At 44.3% G+C, this 23,843-nt stretch overlaps 1 protein-coding gene across 2 annotated transcripts in view; it reads right to left on the bottom strand.

Moving 5' to 3' along the window:
- ELP1 (elongator acetyltransferase complex subunit 1) overlaps positions 1–23,299 on the bottom strand; it is a 30,657-nt gene extending 7,358 nt beyond the window's left edge. Inside the window, exons 1-27 of one of the 2 annotated variants that reach the window (XM_085042128.1) lie at positions 23,057–23,299; positions 21,798–21,950; positions 20,116–20,197; positions 18,116–18,196; positions 17,677–17,762; positions 16,991–17,090; positions 16,012–16,102; positions 15,400–15,523; positions 14,695–14,785; positions 13,428–13,658; positions 12,967–13,137; positions 12,264–12,363; positions 11,470–11,652; positions 10,558–10,664; positions 9,956–10,077; positions 9,077–9,130; positions 8,873–8,978; positions 8,127–8,242; positions 7,320–7,393; positions 6,646–6,724; positions 6,291–6,370; positions 5,304–5,444; positions 4,139–4,224; positions 2,972–3,120; positions 1,994–2,117; positions 1,475–1,572; positions 146–347 (exon numbers count right to left, since the gene is read on the bottom strand). In XM_085042128.1, the coding sequence (XP_084898254.1) occupies positions 146–347; positions 1,475–1,572; positions 1,994–2,117; positions 2,972–3,120; positions 4,139–4,224; positions 5,304–5,444; positions 6,291–6,370; positions 6,646–6,724; positions 7,320–7,393; positions 8,127–8,242; positions 8,873–8,978; positions 9,077–9,130; positions 9,956–10,077; positions 10,558–10,664; positions 11,470–11,652; positions 12,264–12,363; positions 12,967–13,137; positions 13,428–13,658; positions 14,695–14,785; positions 15,400–15,523; positions 16,012–16,102; positions 16,991–17,090; positions 17,677–17,762; positions 18,116–18,196; positions 20,116–20,197; positions 21,798–21,950; positions 23,057–23,206 (3,181 nt within the window). In that variant the 5' untranslated portion in view covers positions 23,207–23,299. The remainder of the gene's footprint in view (positions 1–145; positions 348–1,474; positions 1,573–1,993; positions 2,118–2,971; positions 3,121–4,138; positions 4,225–5,303; positions 5,445–6,290; positions 6,371–6,645; positions 6,725–7,319; positions 7,394–8,126; positions 8,243–8,872; positions 8,979–9,076; positions 9,131–9,955; positions 10,078–10,557; positions 10,665–11,469; positions 11,653–12,263; positions 12,364–12,966; positions 13,138–13,427; positions 13,659–14,694; positions 14,786–15,399; positions 15,524–16,011; positions 16,103–16,990; positions 17,091–17,676; positions 17,763–18,115; positions 18,197–20,115; positions 20,198–21,797; positions 21,951–23,056) is intronic. The other variant, XM_085042129.1, reaches the window with a different exon arrangement.
- Positions 23,300–23,843: the final 544 nt, after the last annotated feature.

Raw genomic sequence — 23,843 nt, 5'->3', positions numbered from 1 at the left:
TGGGGAAACATGGGATCTTTGTTCTCATTTAAGAAAACCACTGCTGAATACTGAAGTTTTAATTGAATTTTAGGAAAAACCAAAGTGAACCATAAGCAACAGCAGCCAATTCTGCTCTGCACACTTCATCTCTTCCAAGGCCTACCTGCCATGTTCCGTGCCAGGCTGGATAGCTTATCCTTTGTGTAACCAAGCCGTGATGCCATGCACAGGGCTTGCTGCCAGCTGCCACTGCTCTGAAAAGCATCAAGTGCTTTTGTAAAGATGCCAGCACGAGCAAATATCAATGCAGCCTGTTCATACATCTGCTTCTGATTCAAATACTCCCCATATGCATCACTGATATCCTGAAAGGGACATAAAAAAAAATAGTAAAGTCAGTAGCAGTCCTCCATTAGTAAAAATTAAGGGCTCATCAACAAAAGCCTATTACCCAGCTTCTCCAAGGAGTTTCTAGGCATAAAGTTTCCACCCTGTTTCAAACTGTATCAAGCCAAAGGCTGATGATCAGCATATGGCACAGAGCTACAGCAAGTGACATGGGGAGGTACCTAACTCTCCAAACCAAATACTGGATGGAGCAGATACTGCAGGAAACCAGACCCTTTCCCCACCCACATGAGACGTTTTTGTTAGAATGTCATTCTAAACCAACCTACTTTAAGAAACAAACACTAGCACTAGGGAACACACAAGCCCTGTAACTCTATAAGCACAGGCTACTCAAAGCTCACTATCTCCATGAAGAAGGGGCAGGTGGTGGATTTGACTGGAAGGATACTGGGGTAATAATAAAACACTCCCAGTAAGTCATTCAGGAACAGACCTCCCCCATGAGCAAGATTCCTTTCTGCTTTCACTGTGTTGCAAATACACCAATTTTCTCTATTTCCCCTCTCATGCAACTCCTCCTTGTACAAAGACTTGTGTGTTGTGTATTTACAATATCTACATTTGATTATATTAAATACATCTACATTTTATCTCAGCCTTGGACAAGCTAAAGTTCTTCAATAGTACTGAAACCAAAAGGGACACTACATACGAGGAAACAGCACATCTGAAAGTGTCAAAGCTCTCTAGTGTTTTTCAGAATAGTTTAAAGATTACAAATTGTCCCCACACAATCTGCAAGCCACACAGAGATCAGGACAAGAAGAAGTCTTTCTGAGGTTATGGGAGTTCTTCAGTACACTACAAGATAGTGCTGCAGAAGAAACAGTACTGCCAAGTCATAGGATCAAACGAAACAAGAATCATCGATGACAGGCTTCTCAGGGTTAGTGCTGAGAGTCATTCCAGCTGTTATCTCAGAGGAGGGTGTCAGACCACACTGGAATAGCAACGACCTACAGAACTTGAACACAAGCAGCTGTAGCTTCATTCCTGCCCTCATGCAAGGTGCTGAGGACATCCAAACACATGCATAAGGGAATAAAAAGCTTTTACACTGCACTGTCACATGCCTACGCACCTTGTACTGCTGGGTGCCAGAGGGGTACAGCTTCAAGGCCTCAGAATATAGATTCTGATCCTTCACCAAGTTCAGAAATTCAGAGAAGTGTTCAGGACCTGCAGAGACAATTTACTTTTTGTGAAAATAGAAGAGAACGTACATTACAGACAGTCTGGGTTTGCAGCATCAAGAAGCAGCTTGAGGTGCTTGGGTGGGAAAGCACCCATTCTACTACTGCAAAATCAAGACGTTCACTTCCTTGAGGTTTGCTCTGCTTTTGCCAGAGATATTAACCAGGCACAATTCACTTAAACAGGAACAACACAAGACTTTATGTGCTTCACGACCACAGAACAATAAACAATTCTTTCTCCCCACACCAACTACAGTCCAAAGAACATGCAGGAGAAGTTCACCACTCATTACTACACAGGAAGATGGTCTTGTGCAATCCTTCTCTTTCTTCACCTATTTCTCCCCAACGGCTCTCCAAAATGGAAATGTTAACACTGCAGAAATCCTCCTTAGGACACCTACCACATTTGCTGAGATGGCCAAGAGCTTTTGTGTATCTCTTCAAGTGTCTGTCTATTGTATATCGCTGATAATTGGTTTCCATTTTCCGGAGGGTATTTAAGAAGGGCAAATATTCTTTTGGGTCCTGCAAAGAACAATAAAAACTACAGTTGAGCTAATCTGCTAAAATCCTTATCTGCTCCCATCTTCAGCAACAGACAGTCCCGTATTTGAAAATACACGATAATACGCTAAAAAAGGTGCTTTTTTCCCCCCCAAAATGTAAGCCAACCTAAAGAACCAATGTATATATATACTTGTGCCAGAAATTACTGACTTAAACTGCTAGGCTCCCACATGGACTTCAGCACTATCTAAAGGCTGGTAACATTTAAAATTCAAGGCTGCATGTCGTATCAAATGTAGTTTTCTGTTATCTATGATCATGTATAAACTTGCAGCCATAAAGCTGAACAACTTCCCCACACCAAAGGTCATAAAACCCCTTAATGTGAATAGGGTGTTCTAACTGACAGGCAGAAGACTTTTCTGTAACGTTAACAAACTCAGAAGATCCTGATGGGCATTTCAGTTCAGAGATTTCAGGTTAAACTCGCATGAAGACACACACTATTATCATGGGCAGCTCTAAAAAAGCAAGAATCAAGACTACTGAACTGAGAATGGAAGGCATGCAGTCACAACACTTCAGATACCAGTCACTCCCTTCCCCAGAGGTACTTTGCCCTGCTGCTCTAATAGAGCACTGCTTCACCTTGAACAAAAACAAATTTCTAAAGCTGTGCTTGAGAAATATCAAAGGATGGAGAGACATGACACCTTCCCAGCACCATCCCAAGCACACACAGTGCTTCTGAACAACTGGAATCCTGCCTGGGCAGAAAGCCACTACTAAGAAAACACATGAGCTGATCTGCACACTCCAGAGACCCTTTCAGAAAGTAAAGCAGTTCTTTAGCTGGAACTACAAATCAAGACCTTTTGAGACTTTTCTGCCACCATGATGACTAAATCAAAGTCATACGTCCCCAAGGAGTAATCATACAATTCATTGACATCCACAAGGAAAAGCAGGTACTTCAGTGCTTCTTCCGCACTCACAGCTTGGACATCTGGTGTAATGCTTTCTGCAACAAGATAAAGCAGCATTTGATCTGTTACACCATCAGCAGTGGAATCCTCTGTGAGTGAAGAATGCATCATCAGGCACAACCCCAACATCAGAGAGGGACCATCAGACTAACAGCTTGTTCTGTCTTGCAGAAGGGTAACTTTGCCTTTACTGGGCAACTAAGTACCATCCCAAGCATAGCAGTGTGTGCAACTGTGATGATCCAGGTGAGCATCAGAACAGAATCAAAGCAACATTTACTAGTTTGAGACACCAGGATCCAGAATAGGAACTTCCTATTCCATGTTGGGAGAACTAGAGCTCCAACTGGAAAGTGAAAACAGGTCCAACTCTGGGGTATCTACCAGCAAACCTAGGTAAAAGGGTGAGCTCAGGGCAAGTACAGCAGCATATTTTAGCTGATATGCTGCTGTACTGAAACACACAGCTGGTTTCAAGTACATTTCTGTTTTCTGGCTTGCTCCATAAACAGTCACCTTAGAATCATTTTCTAGGTGAACCATGCCAACAATGAAAGTGCTGAGGAACACATTCAGTGCAGGTAGCTCAGGATGCAGCTAGAGTGGGAGGTGCAGGTTGAGCTCTGGGTGGTGGGACAGGGACCTATGAGACACTGAGACACAGTAGAACCTGAGGATCCCCAGATTTCTGCAGGGATAGACTGTGAAGGAATAGAAGTTCTCAGAGGGCCAAGTGTTCCTTTGTTCAGAGACCCTCTTCAGAGGCACCAGCTCGAGCTGCCATTTTGTTATTTAGTTATTGCACCAAGACTAAATTGTATTAGGGATTGGGATGTCTGAGACTCTGGTATGGGAAACCTGGGGCTGAGCTGGTAAGGAATCCTGGCCTGACTGAGTGTGGGGGTGTAGGAGTGAATGGGCTTTGGTCTCAGCTCAGGTGGTGAGAATGTGACTGCCAGAACAGCTCCTGGATAGTCAGACAGTGAAGTTTCCTTAACACAAAGCTCGTGCAAACCACCCATTTCCAAAACCTTTGAGTTCCTGATACAAAACCTCGAAGATCATGAACCTTCTGGAGAGCAATTTCCAATTCTGGAGGACTTTTCTTTACATGTGCTGTCAGGATCGATAGGCAGTATCTGAAGAAAACAGAAGCAGTGAATGAAAAAGTGAGAAGGCAGAAGCACAGCTTATTCCTTCTTTAGCACCATTTGTGCATATCCTAGTTTACGTCTTAGTGAAAAAAAAAAAAAAAGCTCAGGCATTTTGATCCTCCTAAAGGAAGGCAGAAAACATAGGACAAGAACAGAATATACTACAAAGGGTTTTCTACCCAGCATGTCTTCCCACACACATCACAAAGCTGGAGGTGTGCGTTGAGCAGAACGAGCTTCCTTACCATACCAGCCAGCATTATGAAGAGGACATACCTCTCTCTGAAAGTTCAAATAGCTGGACACAGTTATCCAAATGAAATTTGGCATGAAATTAGCCTTTTTTATAAAAGGAGAGCTTTCTAGGCGTTACTTATACTTTCATACATTTCACATTTACTATTTTAAAATAGCTTTCCCACCCAAGTAGGTGCTTTGTTTTCTGAAACAGTTTGCTGGAAAGTGTCTAAATTCTCAGGGCACAGCAGCTATCCACCACCTGTTGCTCTTCTCTCCACTGTTTTAACACTAGGCTATCAATGGTTTAGCACCATTTCACCGGGCACTGTTATTATCCTATTTTCCCACCTTTTGTCCTTGTCTGGTGTTCATTCATCCAAGGAGGATGGTTACCAAAAAGATAATCAGTCAGGAATATGGAGGTGATTATTCTCCAGTGGGTCAGCTGAGATCTTTCCAAAGGGTCAGCTGCTTCAAACAGTCAGCAACTCACCAATATGAGAATCTTGGTCATGTCTCCATTCCCATACCACACAGACTGATCCTAAACTGACTGTATGTTCCAAACCTTTATAAGCATCCTGCATATATTATTTTAATTCTGGTAGTAAAATGTTATTTTGCTATCTGTGGAATTATTAGATGTTTCCAGGACACCATCCTCAGCAGAAGGAAGGCACAATATACTTAATTTTGTGGAGCACAAGCTCACCTCAGAGAACATAGAGCAAAATAACTGATGTCAAGGACACCTCTTCTTCCTGCCAATTACTTACTAGAAATCTCTCTAATGATTTTTTCACCTACAGTGAGAAAGTGCTCACTTTTGAGGGTCAATGTGTTCCATGGCAACTCTCATCACATCACAAATGAGGTTTACTTTTTTCTGATCAGGATGCTGGTGTGGGTGGGTATTACTGCTGCCGTTCAGAGATGGGTACATACTCTTCGTGAAATCTTCTTCTCTAGATAAAAACAGGTAATGTGAATAAGAGCACCATCCATCACATAGCCCAGAATAAAGACAATAAGGTTAAGGAACTCACATGCATGCAGAAAATAACTACTCATCAATTGCCACACAAACAGGAAAGCTCTCCAAAACCTGTATCAGCCCCAACCAACTGTAAGCCAAGAGAGGCATTTAAAAAAACCCCCTAAAACAGATCAAACAACTACTTCATCAGTAGCGCAAAAAAATCAGAAGATTTACAGGCTACAGCTATCTTCTACTAAATCCACAATGGAATTATCCACTGAACACTTCAGAAAAGCAAGCCATTTGCTATTATTTCCGGTCAGGTCCAAGCCAGAAATCAAATTGAACACCTAAGTGATAGCATCAACTCCTACACAACTACTGACTTTAGCAAGCTTGAGAAATCCTGAAGCTACCACTGCTGTAAAGCCTCATCACTCAAGCCTTTAAGAAAGAAATCAGGGGACTTAATTTGAGGATCCAAGCAAGTACCTTGGCCTCAGACTCTAGAAAAGCAGTGCCACCTTGCTCCTCTTTATGAGGGAGTAAAACTTTCTCTATTATACAGCAAACCAGAAGAGAAGTCATAGCAGTCAGGTATGTACTAATTACTTGCTGCAAAAATGTAATGGCTGCCTGTAAGCCGGAATTCCCAAGAAGACACACTATCCCTGAAACTACTGAGCTTACTCAAACCTTTATGACTCAACATGCCAGATTTCTAGCTGGTTCCTTGCACCCACATTGAGGAGTTGCCAATATTTTGACAAAATAATGTACCACCACTGATTACACACATGCTTCCTTCTAACATTTGTAGACTTATACTCACTTCAGTTCAGTGAAAAACAAGTTGATGTAGTTGACAGAATCTATTTGCCTGATAAAAGTTTCTGTGTTTTCCAGAAATACCTGAAATGAACAAAAGTATTACCACTGTTATTCTGAACACTAAGAACATGCACATCAAGAATAAATTCAGAGACCTTCTCTGAAAGTACAGGATGAACAAAAGGAAACACTAAACCTGATCTGTCTGCATGATGATGCTGCAGTGCAGAACAGCCATCACTGCTGAAAAGCAGAAATAACACCACCACCTACACTTTTGAGCCCACTGCTCAGTGGTGATGGATTCCAGGGTAGATTAGTATGGCAAACAACACAAGAGAAGTGGGCAGACTTGCCTTGGGATTGTGGTCATAGAGAAGATTGAGGTTGATTCGCAGCTTCCTCATACACTGAAAAGCTTCCTTGAACATAAGCCTGGAGGAATGAGTCAAGTGGGACAGTTTATGTAGTAGGTAACATGCAATACCCATATATAAAGGCAACTGACTAGAGCTAAGCACAGAACCAGTGGGAAGAGAACAGCCTACACAATAAGCTGTATAGACTGCCTTCCAGCAAAATGTGCAAGGTCAATTGCTGACCCCTGCAGCAGGACCAGCAAGGCTGATGAAGCAATACAGAACTTGAATTATTTTTATCTCTGTTAAAACAGAGTGTTACATTTTGGATCAATTCCCCTTTCAGAACATTTCAATGTAGATTAATTCAGTAATGGAAACCAGCCAGCTCAATCCTGAAGTGACTGAGATGTCTGGAGAATGGAGCAGATGAAGATTTCTCCCACCCACGCAATCTCAGCACGTGTAGTAAGACCTTCAGTGGTGAAGTGAGAAGCACCTGGCACTGCTGAAAGCTGGCACCACTTCTAGGTGGTCACCCCAGAAGCAGTTTTGCTCCTTCTAACAAGGTCAATTACTCTGAGTTTAGCCTCTCTCTCTTTTCCAGGTCAGTCAGCCCCTAACAGCTCAGACTGGGGGAGGGAAGACAAGAATACATCAGTGCCATTTACCTGTCTAGCCACTTCCGAATCTGGGCAAGAACCAGAGCACGGTGGTGAACAGTCTCCAGATTTCCTCTTGGCATCTATAACACAAGATCCACACATTTATTGACTTGTAGTTACTCTGCCTATATTGCAGGCAAACTGAAGACTGGTCAATTTCTTAGGCCTCTCTGCTACTGGCAAGTCCATGGATGGGCCTGTTTGCTCACTTCAGAGGACATGCAATTTCAACAGCTGTGGAAAAATATCTGAACATTCTCACAGTTTGGAAACATTGCTTCCTCAGAAGGCTGGATTCTACCCAACCAGGCATGGCCCAGACCAATCTGGTCAAGTTTTCATGTCAGCCTTGCTCTGAGGAGGATGTTGGGCTCCACACTTCTGAAAGTGCCTCTCAAATTGCATCCTTCTCCATTCTGTGAATCTCTGCTGGTTCTTAAGAGTGAGCTCAGCACAGAACTAAGTGCCAAGGCTAATGGAGGGTGGCTAGTAAGTACGAGGAAGTGAGTCTTGAGATTCATGGAGAGGGCACAATATGTAACACATTACCTCAGCCATTAGGAACTTGAATAGTCCTTCCCAGTTCTGCACATACCTATCCACCTGTACTGAACCTAACTCCCAAAGGCATGGTCAAAATCTTTCTGCATCCAGCCAGGCAGCTGGAGATTTGTGAGGTGCTGTGCTGCAGCACTACAGGACACCAGCTTTGTAGCAGTGTACACACAGTTTGCAGGTTGGTCAGGCGCCCACTGTGATGGGTCCCTGTACACGCTGATAGCAGATGTCAGCAGACATGGGCAGAGTACTGACCTGCAGCACAACCTTTGTGTCCTGGGGAACAACGGTAACAATACGTGAACCTCGCTCCACCTTGCGCAGGGTCTCACTATTGGGTGCAGCAGCACTGCTCAGGCCAGCCTGGAGGGCTGAAGACAACATTTGTCAGCACACGTGGCACATGCAAGTTCAACTGCACCAACCAAGCCACCAGTACAGCAGCAATCTTCAACAATTCCTAACAGGATGAGACCTTGCTCAGTGCTAATCTCAGCTGTACCTGTACACAAACCAGAGAGGTGTCCTCTGTACAACATGGTAACAAAGCTCAACAGACAGGTAAGAGTAGCACTGAAAGGTGTAAAGGGACCAGTAAGTTGTCATCCTGCTTTTACCAAGGTCATCACACTTCTCACAGCCAAACACCACCAGAAACCCTTTCTTCAGTGATTCCTTCTCTACCACACATCCTCAAATAGCACACAGACTGCTTCTTTTGGACATGGAGGAAACGAAGAGAGCTCAAGCCTAGGCTGTTGAAAACAGTGTAAGGGTCAACTGCAGTACAAATTCTCTTCCCTGTGAGAAGCATGTGATATATAGTCAGTTCCCTGTGCTTCTTGCACTCTGGCAATCTGAAAGCAGCTCTCTTGTCTCTTAAATAGCTCCCCTGAGGAACCCAAATACAGCATCTTTGGATGTGAAAAGTGGGGACATCTTGTGCTTCCAAGACAAATGCTGGGAGTTACCAGCAGCAGGCAGCCAGTGCTGATATTTACCTTTCACTGATAAGTCCTTCAAGGAGAAGCACTGACAGGTGTGGGAGTTGGTTGTCACCAACAAAAACTCATTGTATGTTGTGAATGATGTGATGTTAGAAGCAACCTGTAGAAAAATTAAGTATATCACAGTTTAGAAACAGAACAAGAAAGCTGCCTTTGGCAAAGGAAAAGGGGATGAAAGGAGGGGCAAAAGCTTTGTACCTCAATATTATTTACAAAAAACCGGCATCGATCTGTGAGGCCCAAGATCACCTCCTGTAAATAAAAATGACAACTCTGAGCTATCAGCATCACAGTCTCCAGTATTTCACAACACTGACAAGCACTGGCTTAAAGTACCTCACAATTAGGTAATGAGTACCTCATGTGAATCAGTTAGAGAAGCTGGACAGCAAGCCATCCAACCTCTCTTCCAGGAGGGCTCAAACTTAAGCACCTTTAAAAATACTGATGGCTGAAAATCCAGCTTGGCCTACTCTGTAACTGCACAGTCACAAAACGGAAGCACAAACCATGCTTGAAATTTAGGCTTTTCTATTCAACAGCACTTGGTCCAGGACACCAGAGGAAAAGCATCAGTACAGAGCAGAGCAAAGCAGCTTCCTACAGCTGGATGCACACTGAAGGAAAGAACCCCCTGAAATACCAGCAAAACAGCTAGTCATTGTTTAAGCTGTTGTAACTATCAAGAAACCATCTCCAACAGGAAAAAACAGTAATAGGAGATCTGCAGTATCTCAGTGCAGCCATATTTCCTAATAGGATATGTTCATATAAAACAAAGCAAAATGGTCCTTTCAAAAAGAGCATGGCAGTAACTGCCAGGAATTTCCAACCTGAAATTTCTCACTCTTTAATGAAATGATTCACTGTATTCAGAGAATGGGGTGCTTGGCTGTTAACTGCAATCCACTGGAAATGCTCTAGAAGGCAAGGGAAGATAAGCTCTCAGATCTGCATATGGCCTTATGAAGAATATAATGAACAAGTATCACTGGGCCCTGGGCAGAGGATCATGGTGTACTTTTGACACAACGAACAACTGAGTAGGGAATTTAATCTGCTCACAGTCTCACTTACTTCTCCACTGATCCTTGTGATGGAAGTCTGCACACAACGGTAGGGGAACTGAACAGCAGAGCCGCTGCTACTCCGCCAAGGCTCAAGGACTGGAGTAGAAGCTTCTAAGGAGCAAAGAAGATCTAATTGTTTTCCAACCAATCAAAAATTCAGACATTAAAACCACATGACACATATATCAAGAAAACCAGAGCTGGGAATAAGCTACACTATCTGACAGAGGGGAGGAATGCTGGCAGAGAAGTCCAGGACACAGCAGACAAGAAGGTGGTAACATCTAGGGGCTCAATAGTGCCTTTATCTCACCGTGGAATGAGAGAGAAGTACTATGGATGTGGCAGCCAGTCAGCACTGAACTTTTTGTGTGTGCACATGCGTATTAATACAGGTATGTGTATGCATATAAAATTAACATTAATTGAATTCTCACACAGATCACTAATTTCAGCCCATTTTTGGGAGCAGAGGGAACATGAAAGGCAGCACCAACTACTCAGCAAGAGTCACTCAAGTCCCTGAAAGTCAAATAATCTTATTAAAACTTTTAAGAAATCTATAATAACTGCACCTAAGACCAGGTACTTTAACAGGGCCCAGCTTACCCCACAGGTACTTTAGGATCCGTCTATCAGCCAGCTGCAAGGCTACAGTTTTGGTCACTGGGCTGCAGTACAGGCTGATCACTTCTCCATCTACAGGCACTGACAATCTGATGAAAGACAGAGAAAACACAGAACATCAGTCATAGCAGATACACTTAACACCTCGTTCCCACCCTTCTTCTACCCAGATGAAAAGATGCACATCCCCAGCATGGCCTCCTTGTTCATGTAAAGATCTTCTGTAGCCTGTTCACACCTATGTCAGCTGACACTGGCACCACAGAGCACCAGCAATTCCAGCCAACAGGAATTTGCCTAACTGCGCTGGTCACTGTCTGCACTGCAGCACTCTGCAAACACACACCTCTTTTTCTGTTCTACGGTTCACATGCAAATCATCCTGTCTCTGCTGTGTGAGTGCTGCAGAAAGCAGCTTTCCTGACCTCTTTGGGAAGCATATTTCTGTAGACCAGATGACTTTGTTTTGTGCCTGGTTTTAGCTCAACTGGCTCCACAAAGACCAGCATGTGAGGAGGACAAGGAGGAGGGCAGCAGTGTCAATGGCTACTGGTCCTCTTCTGGACCTTGATATTGGTGGGCAAAGGGGAGAATGGAGGAATTCAGTGTCATCCCCCTCTCCCCCAAGGGTCTCAAATTCCAAGGAACAGAGCTATCCTGTACTGGCATGTTCAGAATGCACCCTTGCCAGGCTGGATATAGGCATTAGGACTACAGGCAAGTACTGACCAGCAGGCAGCTTCATGAGCTGCTTGGTTTTCCTGCAGGAAGAGAGCCAAATTCCTTAACCCACGACCTCCAGGCTCCATGTCTTAATTATTAAGAGACTTAATTCCTTCTAAGCACTATCCAGAAACATTCTCAGACTTCAGCCACAAAGGACAGATCTAGTACCGTGAATTCAGGCACTCTTCTTCAGTTCCAGCCACGTGAGGCACTGCAGTCAGGTGGTGAAGGACAGACTGAGCAGCATGCTGACCTTGACCAACAACCAGGAAGCTGTCATCTGGCAGCCAGGTGAGAAGTCGGAGCCCCAGAGGATTCATCACTTCATTGCTGCTGCTGCTCACATCAACTCTGCCACGAGGTAAGAGAGGTTGGGATGCAAACAGAAGGTGATTTCAGTAGGCCACCTCACTAGAGAGGCAAAGGACTTCCTAAGCACAGCACGATTGTTCAGATAAACAGCATGGCTGGGAGGGCTCCAGTGCAGAAACACACAGATAGCCAGAGCATGAATCCTGCCACAGGCTGGGCTGGAGACAAAGGATGAGACCCAGGAAGCTCTGTCTCTTTGCCCTAGCTAGTACTGCTTCCATGTCAACTACCTCTAGAAACAGAGACCACAGTGTGATTTTTAAGCTTGTCACTGTCTCTGCCATGCAAGCAGTTCTGTTGCTCTGCGTGCCATGATCATGCACTGCACAGTAATTCCTTTGTGCTCCTGCTCCCAGAGCCACCATACACAGGAAGGGATATATGAGTGCTGTCACTGACAGTCACTGCTTCCGCTAGACAGAGATCTCAGTAAAGGGCACTTCTCACCACTCCGCAGTGTCAACAAAATGAAGCCATGTTATCTGACAGCCTCTTAATCTTGAGAAAAGTGGTCAGAGCTGTGACTTCTAAAGCATCCAGCCAGGTACAACCCTCTTCTGCCCTCTACAGCTTTACTAGCTCTGTATTACCTGTAGGTTCTCTCCAGGTATGGTGTTTCCACAGCTGCTTTAAATCCATCTCCACCCACAGCTCCATACTTGACAGTAGGGTCATTCACTGCACTCTGTCCTAGCAAACAGAAAGCAGAACAAAGCAGAGTTTGGAGATCCTCTGAACAGAGCCCCTTCAATCTTATCAGAAAGTAGATGCTACATGAAACTATTAAAGTCAGAAAATGCCATCCCTACTTGTACAGCCAACAGGTAATTCTCACTGACACACACTCTGAGGAAGACAGTCACCTTGCAACATTGCAGTACACAACAGCTGTTTCTTCACAGCACACTGTGAATATAGAACTGCTTTAGGAAGTGCTGGGTGCCCCAGACAGATTCTCAGACACTTCCCAGTGCCAGTCAGCATCATGCCATCAGAGCAGCTTATGCAAGATACCATGTGCTGCACTCAAACTGAAGCTAGGCAGCGGAATATTACCAGCACAAGAACGTAGTCAAGTGCCAAACACTGTCTTATCACAAAGTCAATGCACTACCAAAATGTTCTTGTGTCACTCAAACTACCAGAAATGAGAGCACAGCTTGAAATCACAATTAAACAAACATCTTGTTCTTAACTAATCAAGTTTTAAGTGACCACCACCTTACAAGTCCCCCGAGGTAGTGCTTTCAGGAACACAGTGTTTCTTTTAACAAGGCTGCAACATGCTCTCACCATATCTGTACACGGAGATCCTGTTATCAGCATCCAGGACAGCCATGTCCCCACTACGTTTGGGATCTGTGTGAAATGCAACCTGATTAACCGCCTGTTGGAGCTGGAGCTCATAGGTACACATGGGTGGAGGGACCACAGCATGCTGGAATGCTGTGACAAGCACTTTGTCTGTGGAAGAAAAGAGAAGAAAATCCAAGCTGCGTTGAAGTCCAAATGCTAGTGAGACTCTTTCTGGGTTCTTTACTGGAAGTAGAAATAATGTTACAGGAAAATGGCTGCTTTGCTCTTAATAGTTATTTTAATTGAGCCACCTGTGAAGCTTCTATCAATTACATGGACCCCTTCCTAACAGCTTTGCAGCAACAACAACCAAAAGAAGAACTATCCATCCAGCCTGAATACAAAAGGCTACACCACCTTTTCTGACCCTACAGCTGGAAACCTGTCCCACTGCTTACCTCCATCTATGACAGCCACATTTGCCATACGTTGACTATTCTCCCCCAGCCCATGGTCTGTGGTCCAACACCAGTCATAGAAGAGGTAATGCCAGCCCTGGCAGAGGATATGTAGTCTGTAGAGGTTCTCTCGGTCCCATAGCAGTGACACTAACCGATTTTCTTCCAAGCTACCGAAGTGTAAACTTTGTTTCAGGTACCAGTGATAGTTTCCTGTGGTCCACAGCTGAACTGCAGAAAAACAAATAGTTACAACAGACTCGTAATTGAGACCCAGCTCAAACCCTCCCTCCCAGCCATCACTGCTCTTCTAGGTGGATTAACTGAAATTAAAATAGTAATTCTAGCCTTCAGTCCATGAGCTGTGTCATACAACACCCAGCACAAGGAAACAACACACTCTGTGCAAAAGTCAATCGTAGAATTCACTGAGCTACCCTTGTAAGAAAGTATCCTTGTTTTATGAAGGGCTCAGACCTTTAGTATTCCATTTCAGTTACAGCAGCCTGGAAGCTGCTTAGAGCTCAGGCTGAACTACCAGTTCTTCCTCACAAGCTGGCTTTGGTTGGGGTAGTTAACTTTCTTCACAGTGTCAGGTACGGGACTGTGTTTTGGGTTTGTACAGAACACAGGGTTGATAATATAGAGATGTTTTAGTTATTGCTGAGCAGGACTTACAGAGAGCCAATGTCTTTTCTGCTTTTTATACTGCCAAGCTGGCAAGGAAGTTGGGGATGCTTAGGAGGTCAGGAGGGAACACAGCCAGGATAGGTGACCCCAGCTGACTAAAGAGGTACTTCAGACCATGTAACATCACGTTCATATATAAAGAGGAAAGAAGAAGGAGAAAGAGGGGAGTATTTGGACTGACGGCATTTTTCTTCCCAAGTAACTGTTACATACGATGGGGCCCTGCTGTCCTGCAGATGGCTGAACTCCTGCCTGCCCAGAGGAAGTGGTGCATTAATTCCTTGCTTTGCTTTTTATGGGTATGCGTGGCTTTTGCTCTTATTAAACTGTCACTATCTCAACCCATGAATTTTCCAGCTTCTACCCTCCTGATTCTTTCCTTGATCTTGCTGATGGGAGAGTGGGCAAGCAACTATGTGGGGCTTGGCTGCAGTCTGGAGTGAAACCATGACACCAGCACAGCGGTCTCAAATCCACTGGTAAGCCTTCACAGTCTCCTAACTTGCAGGTAAGTACCCACTGCTAACCACATTTGCAGGCAAGCATTAAGAGCCAGAGCCTCATGTAGTGCTCTCACCATAAGTATTTGGGTTGGAATTTTCCACCTTCAGGTCTTCCAGCCATATAGCCAGGATCGTAGAATCAGCATTCCAAAGCATTTCATTAACCTGCAGAAACAAACATGGCTCTGATATTGTTGTTCCCAGACAGTTTACAAGACCAGGAAGTGTTCCTTACCTTCAGCAATGTAAGGTGCATTGGTTAATATACAAACATATTCCTCGTATTTCACAAAGCTCCTGACAAGGCATCCTGAGAACCCCACAGATGAAGATGCCACAAAAATGACAGCAGTGCTCCCTTTGCTTTCCTTGTCACTGAGAACACATCTGCCAAAGGACCTCTCAGCATCAAAGCACAGAAGCTGAAGTAACGCCCCAGCAAGAGCTTCTCACTACTTTGGGATAATTTGAGTATATGACCTCACTCCTGCAAAGGCTGATAAGCTGAAAAGCACTTTTGAGTCATTTGCTTGGTAGAATTACAGAGCCCAGAAGCACCCCAAGGCTACAATTATCCTGTGCTATATGTCTCTGTACTATGGGCTTGCAGAGGGCATTCTATCCTCTCCACAGGCTTCTACATTGCTCTCTTTTAGGTCACTTCTTCCTTTAGGACAAACACTAAGTATTAGGTTAAAAATCTCCTCCTAGTATCTGGAAAAGATCTAGTCGTCTTCTTCATTACACTGTCATCAAAGAAGCCCAGATAAGGAACTTACTTTGACCTGCCCCTTCTGGAATGGGAGGGTGAACTCTCCATGAAGAAGTCCATTCTTTTCCAAAAAAACCACATCATGTCTGTTGGGTTTTTCTTGTGTAGATGCTATCAAGTTTCCGGAGGGCCTTAAAAAGGAGCCAAATGAAAAGTCATTGCTCATGCAATCACAAGCTGTCATTTTAAACATCAATCATCGTGTATTTTCTCCAGTGACATGAAGAAAAAGGCAGCAAGGATGTGTTCTCCTCAGCACTGTTCAGATAAAGTCATAGGTTCAGCACGGACCACAGCTCATGATATCCACAGGCGAGTATAAAAATGTCAGCACAGGGAAAGGAACCTGTAATATTCCTTTTTATACAGCTGAGCCCAAACCCACTCGACAGTGACTCTATGCAGAGAAACTAACCCTTCTTCCCACTTGCAATGCAAGTATGAAGCTTTTCAGGGTTTAAAGGGCTACTCTTTCTCATACTGAATCAGAAGGCAGTTTTTTTCAAGTTTTGGAAAAATAAAAAAAATTCTGCAGAAATGAAACTGATGCTGATCAAAGATTGGGACCAGAGAATAAGAAGCAACACTGCTGTCACATGCAGACTGCTTCACTACTCACTTCCAGGACAGCGCTTGTTCTAATCCTGAGATAGGCTCACTTGTTGACTGCAGCACAAGCTCTCTGCTCCATACCCGGACCTTCCGAGCACCTGTAGGTTGAGAGAGTAATGAAACAAAGGTCTAAGAAAACACTGGGAAGAAACTTTGCTAATTTTATGAGGGCAGAAGAGCAAATTTTGATGCACATAAATGAAAAGGAGATTTCTCTGGTACACCCTAAAGCCCAAGAACTTACTCTGTCTCAGCCAGTTCTGAGTAACTATAGTAACCAAGTGACTAAAGGAACCCTGTTAAGAATTTCAGTCTGATGTAGTTCAGTCACAGTAATTTCCCCCTCCAACCTTCACCATGGAAATGTTAAAATCTTCCTATAAATTTACAATCCTCCGTAATCTGAAGGACTGAAGGTAAAACCCCAAATTTATGGAAGAGCATTGCAGTTTAGTGCAGTTCAATATATTCATCATTTAAACTTAAATTGAAGTATTTATCATGGAAAACATCAGTTAGTCTTAGAAGAAATACATATGCTCATCACCTCTTTGACTTCAGAACCAAGAGAAACCAAGGGAAACCAGTATTGAAAAAAAAGTGTGCAAGGCTAAACTGCCAGTATGAGGGACAGTGGGTATATGAACCCAAACAGATTCATCCATTTGGCATTGAGAGCCTATCAGATATTGCTTAAAGCTTGAGCAGGTGAAAGAAGCAGTTCAGATAGTATCTACAAAGTAGATGCCCCCTCCCGGCATCTCACTGAACTGACAACCAAATGGCCATGAAAATATTCAAAGTATCATGTCTATAACAGGCCTCTGAGAACACCAGAACAGAGAAAAGGGCAATTAAATAGCTCAACTCACCCTTGCTTTAAGTGGCCAAAAGACCACAAACACCAGCTAGTTCTTGCCTTACCTAGATTCTGCTTTAAAAGCCCCTTACACACATTGGCATTTCAAAGAAGTCTGGTGCCATACCTGTCTCTGGACAGACAGCACTCACTGCAACAAATTGCCCGTCTCCTCTCCATGTCACCCGAGGCCTGCCGTCATCCCAGGCTGATGCTGGTAACACTTCCTGAAGCCAAACAAAAGAAAGTTGCATCAAAGCTTGGGAAGGCAACAGCTGTCTTTGTCTAAACAGACTGCTCTTTCAAGAGCTTTGGCATGAAATCCATCCATTAAATAGTGTCAAGGCTACAACGTTAAAAACTCATTATTCAAAATGTATTCAAAATTCTAGTATTTTAGGAAATACTAGAATTAAAACTAATTTAATCTGCTCCTCCTCCAAGGGCATATGACTGTCTCTTCACATGATCACACACTATCTTTCCCATTCACCAATGTCTCTGCTTGTAGACCAGCAGTGCATAAGCTGGACATACGCTGAATCAAGATTTGTTCAGGACTGATGATGAGATGCTTGCAAATCTTACTTTGAGCTCTGTATGAAAAGTAGTAAGTACTCCCTGCTGCTTTGTTGAATTAGAAGGAAGATAAAAATGTGTGATTTCAGACAACCCAGAAACAGAAGCAGCCTATGAAGAGAGCTACCAGAAAGGTGGTGGCAAATTGGCACTGCAGGAATAACACAAACTCTCTTTATACATGTTTTCCCAGACAGAGCATCAGCTTGACACAAAAAACCCCCAGTATAATACCGTCTGTTTGCGATGTGCTGCCTGTTTCCCTTCTGATCCATGGAACTGCGTCTCCTTTTTACCCCAGCCAAGAGCAACAAACTTTCCTGAAGAAAAAATAACCATTGTAGTGGAAGATTTACAGATCATACCTTAACTACTGCGCACTATGCACACAACCACAGCTTCAAGCAACCCACACCTTCTTGCCCAATTTTATCCTAAAAACCCACACGGATGTTATGTAGTCCAGAAAGTACTCTGGTACATGGAACTTACTTGAATTTAGCCTGATAAGTAAAAACACTGACTGCCCCCTTCAGCTGTCCAGCAGCATTACAGTCTAAATAAAATGTCTACTAGGGCCTCAAAGTGCTCAACTCTATTTCCTTACTTTCCACATGTTTACAACATATCAATTACATCAGTTAGGACAACTTCACTTCAGTGCACCTCTCACCTTCTCCAAACTCATCTTGGTGGATTTGCTTCTCAGTAATGGGTTCAAAATCCCTTGTCATCATGATGAGCGTCTGCTGACCTGCAAGGAAGATATTTAATGCAGTTATGGTACCTGCAGCAAATAAAACCTCAGCATTCTCCTGTGTTGCCTATCGTTTTGTCATGGACCTGAATACAAAAAACATGGTACTACAGTGAACACATCCTTCAAAGCATAAAACCTCGAACTAGAACAGAATAGTTCCAAGTTTTTCTCCTCAAAAATATGCTTCCTGGCCTAACCTTAGTAAGTTTTTTTTCCCTTTCAAACTAGTACCAGGTACCTTTTCTCTTGTGATATGACGAACAAGAAAGCAACTGGGAGCAGTCACCATGGATTTATGAACAGGAAATCACACCATCCTGAGAACCACCTCCAATAAGATGATCAGCTTGCGGATATGGGGAGAACAGTGGATTTCACATATCCTGACTCCAGTAAGGCTTTTGATGTTGTGTGCCACAACATCAACATAAACAAACCCATGAGGTATGGGGTAGCTAAAAGGACAGTGAAAACCAGCTGAACTGCCAAGCTCAAAAGCTTGCCAGCCTTGCCAAAAAGTGGAGTTTGAGGTAAGCCACTGGCATGCCCTGGACACTAGGGGCAAAGATTAACATCCTCCTTGATGACATGGAGCATGGCCCCTCAGCAAGTTTGTAGATGACACAGAACTGGGAGAAGCAGCAAATAGAACAGAAGGTTGCGCTGCTGTCCACAGGGACCTTGTCATGCAGGCAAGCTGAGCTGTCCAGAACTTCTTCATAAAGCTCAACAAGAAAAAAGGTCATGTGCCGCATATGGAAAATAATAATCTCAGGCACTAAGACATACTGCAAACCAAGTGGCTGAAGAGCAGCTTGGCAAAAAAAAAAAACAACGATGTTTCCTGGCGCACCAAGCTGAATTAGCTAGCAGTACGCCCTGATGCACAACAGCAGGTGGACAACAGCATCCTGGCAACATTAGGAATGCTGCCAGCAGGTTGAGGGAGGTGATCCTGCTCCTCTACCCAGTGCTGGTGAGACACATGTGGAATGCTGATCACATTTCTGGGCTTCCCGGTACAAGACAGACAAGGACATACTGGAATAAGTCTTGCAAAGTGTCACAGGATGATTAAGGGCTTGAAAAATCTGTCAAGCAAGTGGAGGCTGAGACAAGCCAGACTGCTCTGGAAACAAGGCTCCAGGGGAATCTCATCAGTGTGTGTAAATATATTATGTGGGAGGTGGGGTACAGTAAAGAAGACACAGTCATGCTGTTTGTAGTGCTGCAGGACAGCACAAGAGGCAATGTTCTGAGTTAAAACACAGAAAATTCCCTTAAAACCTAAGAAACCATTTTTTGTACTCTCAGGATGGTTACAGATCGGAACAGGACAAGCCCACAGGGGTTTGTCGGGGTCACAAACCTAACCAGGCACGATCCCCCACAATCTGCTCTAGGTAACATGCTTTGAGCAAGGTAGCTGGAACAGGTGATCTTCAGTTTCCTTTTAGCCTCAAGCACTCCATGATTCTGTTTTGTCTGAGACTAATTTAATTTTCTAGGTGAGTCACACCTGTAGCTAATTTGGGCCTGTGACACATATTTCTTACCAAAAGCCAAGAAAGCGTTTTTGTTACTAAGAAGTCAAATTGGGATATAAAGAAGTCTTTATGTTTTTGAAGCAACACCAAATATACTTCCTGGGAAGATTTTAAAGGACTAGTAATTCTTTCACAAAAGCATTTTTGGCCTAACCAGTTTCTGCCTAGCTCTCTGAAGCACCTCCTGGATGATGAAATGAAATCTAACGTATAGGATCTGATAAAGCTTTTTCCACTTTAAATCCTAGCCCAAATTTCATAATCTTTTCTTTTTATTCTTCTCTCTAAATCTTAGTTGTGTCTTGTGCTTTGGCCGTAGTGAGTTTCACTCCTAAAGGCAGAAAGCTTACAGGCTGTGTTTGGTACCTGTTGCAAGCAAAACAAGCTCTTGGTCAGGACTCCAGCTCATGACACTCAGACCACTGTCCACACTTCCAACACATTCCACCTGCAAGACCAAAATAAGATTACAGAAGTGCAGGAACATGAATGCAGCACTATTCCAGCACAAAATCAAACTGTCACCAAGGCAAAAGAAAATTGCCTCCTACTTAAAAAAGCCACAAACCTAACTTTACACTTTGAGTTGAACAAAAAGAAAGAAGCATTTCCAACTAAAAATGGTCCCAGAATGTTTATCAATGAGAGCCCAGATAATGGGCTGACTAGCAGTTTCTACAATACACCGTTTTAGTAAGACCTTTATTCTGCAACTCAGACTTATGTCAGCAGGTATACTGTCAATACTAATATTGCCTGTGAACACATTGGTAAATATTCTTTATATTTATATTCCATATGTATATTCTTTATATACAGACATAATGGTTCTTACCCAGAAAATTCCAACATGCAGTTAAACTCTGATCAGCTCAACTTGACAACTGTATATACCTGCACCAATATCAAAGTTTATGGAAAACTGGGCTAGTGTTACATGAGAATGTAACAGCAGAGAACCTCTGTTATGCACTGCTATGCTGATTTGCAAAAGGCATGGAACAGAACAATAAATACACCACTCTTTGTGATAAACAGCAAGATGATGCATTTAAGGATTTAGGCTTGGGTGTCACAATCTTTTCAGATAAGAAAGTGGGACTGGGCACTCGTTGGCAGAGTAATTATCACCCATGTACAGAGGGTTTCAGAACAAGCAGAGCAATATTCCAGACCTCCTTCTTGATGCCCAGACTGCACCAAAAGATGACAACCTTAAAACTGGAAAGTAATCCAAACCCCCTCAAAATAAAGAATCTGAAGTTAAACCTGTTCCCTGACACATCCATTGCTACAAAAAAAGTCTCCTGTATCACACGGTTTGTTAATTTCTATTCCCCTATGACATCCTGTAAGCTGCAATAGAGGACACGTTTTTTCAGATACAGCTGACTGCATGTTTAAGTGGTAGCTGCAAATCAAGTGCAAACATGAACCAAAACAGGCAAGCTGCAAACAACCACAGCCTTATAGCTAAGCCAGACAGACCACTGACACCTTGTGCCACCTAAACCAGAACTGCTGGACTGGTACTGTGGGAGTTGATTCAGATTTCAGAGGGTGCTACTGTTGTGTTTAAGTGCCTTTCTGAAAACCATACAAATCTGACACTGAGGAAGGAGCAGAAAACGTGTATTTCAGTTTCTGCCATTTCTTAAGTCAAGTCAACATGTATCAACTTTTAATAAAAAGGTAGCTATATTGTGAATTATGAATGGATTGCTTTATTCTTTACCTAAGTCTCAGCAATATCCTGCTTTCTGTAAGACTCTTCAGCAGATCCTGTGCTGCTGGCAGCCCACTGAGCAAACTTAAAGGACCCAGCCTGTGGATAGGTGAGTGATCATTTAAATTCCAGGTTTTTTACAAGGTATATATTCTGTCTTTAGTCATTCTCAAGGCTGCCACAAGAATCAGCTTCTCTGCCCAGAGAATGGAGACTAGCCACAGCTCAGTATACAACAAGCAAACAACTGGCCCCTAAAGAAATTGTAGTTTTCTTTCCTCTGAATTCCCTCAGTACTGTTGTGTCTTTCCTGCCATGTTACCTGCTTCGTGCCCAGATTGCACAGTAGGATGTCTCCAGCTGATGTGGCAACACACACACACTCCTGCTCTGGAAGATCTTCGACACCCACGATGCAGCCACTTCCATCCTCAGGCAGGAAACCATCCACAGTCAATGAAACTTCTCTTGACACCTTGATACAGAGAGGTTAATGGCTTAATAATTACACATCACCTCATTGGGGTTTTTGCAGAAATGACAAGATTAATATCCATAGGTGTATTTCATCCTATTGCAGTTACACAAAACATTACACAGCCGAAGAGCGTGTGTGAATGGCACCATAAAAAAAGCCAACTTGCAAGTACTTATCTTCACTTATTTATAGGAAACTGCAAAGATCCTCTTATGGTAAAAGTAATAGAAGACAATGAGAAAACCCACATATGGAAGCAAACAATACACAACTTCCAACTTGCCTTGCTAATTATCTTTCAACATCCTTTTCACACTTCACCACAGTGTCAACATTAAGAGGTGCATGGGTAGCTGCTTGAAGTGTCCCATTACTTTTAAGGGAGCATGCACACTTCTAGACACAGCATGAAAATTAATTTCTAAGGAGAACCATTTGGATTGTTAAGGTACAGCAATCTTTGAAAACTAAATCCCTGGAAAGCCCCAAAGGTCTTTTGTCAGTTAACTTCAGAACGGAATGCACTGAAGGAATTAGATGCCTCACAGTCACACAGTGAGTAGAAAGCAACCGACTTCTAACAGGACCTCATGACTCAATAGCATTTTATTACTTCAGCAGTTATGTTTGGTTTTTTTCCCCCCTAGAGCAAAGTTTCAAAAGCTTCTTCCTGTACTCTTCGCTATCTTTTTGCCTGCTTGGTTCTGTTTTGTGAACCTGTCCTGACGAACTTTTCGTCAGGTCGTGCTTAAGACTAAACCACGCGAGTGACACGCGTCAAACATAGTCACGCTCTTAAAGAGGCAGTCTTAGTATTTTAAAGGCACAGCAAGCCTCTTCTGCCACCAAGACTGCAGTGCAGCGGCTTCCACGGCACCGTGACAGCAGCAAGCGGCGGCGGCAAGCAGCGGGAGGGTCTAGGAGCCCGCTGACACGGCCGCGAAGGGAGAGCCGCACCAGGACACAGGCGAGTGCCCGGCGCACACCGGAGCGCTCTCGCTGGCGGAGGCGCAAACGCTTCATTGCAGCTTTGCACCAAAACCGACCCCAACACAGCGGCAAGCACCAGCACCCTGCCCCGCAGCCGCAGCCCCGGCTCTCACCGAGTCCCCTGCGGGGCGCAGCTCCACGAGCCCATACTGGGAGGCCACGAGAACCGTGCCAGGCTCGGCGCCGAGGCAGAAGCACTGCGGGGTGCCCGTGGCGGCGGCGGAGCGACGCGCGCCGGCTCGCAACAGCCGCAGGTTCCTCATGGCGAAGGCAGGGAGCGGAGCAGGCCGAGCAGCGACAGAGGCCGCGCAGCCTCACGGCGCCGCCATGTCTGTGCAGCGCGGGCGGGCCGGCGCAGGCGCCCTGCGCGGGTGCCGCTCTCGCAGGGCGGAGCGCAGCCCCTCCTTCTCCTCATGGGCGCTGCGCGGAGTGCTGGGTCTGGAGCCGCCGGGGATTGGGGTTGAGGCGGCGAAACCTGCGCTGCGACTGCTCGGCAGTTCAGCTCCCTGTGAGGCTGCACAAAGAGAATCGCCGAGGTTGGAGGAGAGCTTTAAGGTCACCCAGTCCAACTACCCTCCCAGCACTGCCGCTGTAACCCCTAAACAACATCACCGGCACCAGTTCAGATCCTGCTTAAACATCTCCAGGGATGGAGACTCCACCACTTCCCAGGGAAACCTATTCCAGTGCCTGACCACCCTGACAGTAAATGTGTTTTTTTCTAACAACTAATCTGCATCTCCCGTCTCAGTTTAAGGCCATTTCCTCTTGTCCTTTCCCTGCAGGCATGGTAGGAAAGCCTGACCCCACCTCACTGCACCCTCCTTTCAGGGAGCTGTAGAGAGCCATGGGGTCACCCCTGAGCCTCCTCTTCGGGAGACTAAACAACCCCAGCTCCCT

This window comes from Lichenostomus cassidix, chromosome Z (assembly GCF_008360975.1).
Source record: "Lichenostomus cassidix isolate B80296 chromosome Z, HeHo_3.0, whole genome shotgun sequence".
In the NCBI taxonomy this organism is placed as follows: domain Eukaryota; kingdom Metazoa; phylum Chordata; class Aves; order Passeriformes; family Meliphagidae; genus Lichenostomus; species Lichenostomus cassidix.
Note: the sequence above shows the minus strand (reverse complement) of the source record. Positions and strands in the feature narration are given on the sequence as shown.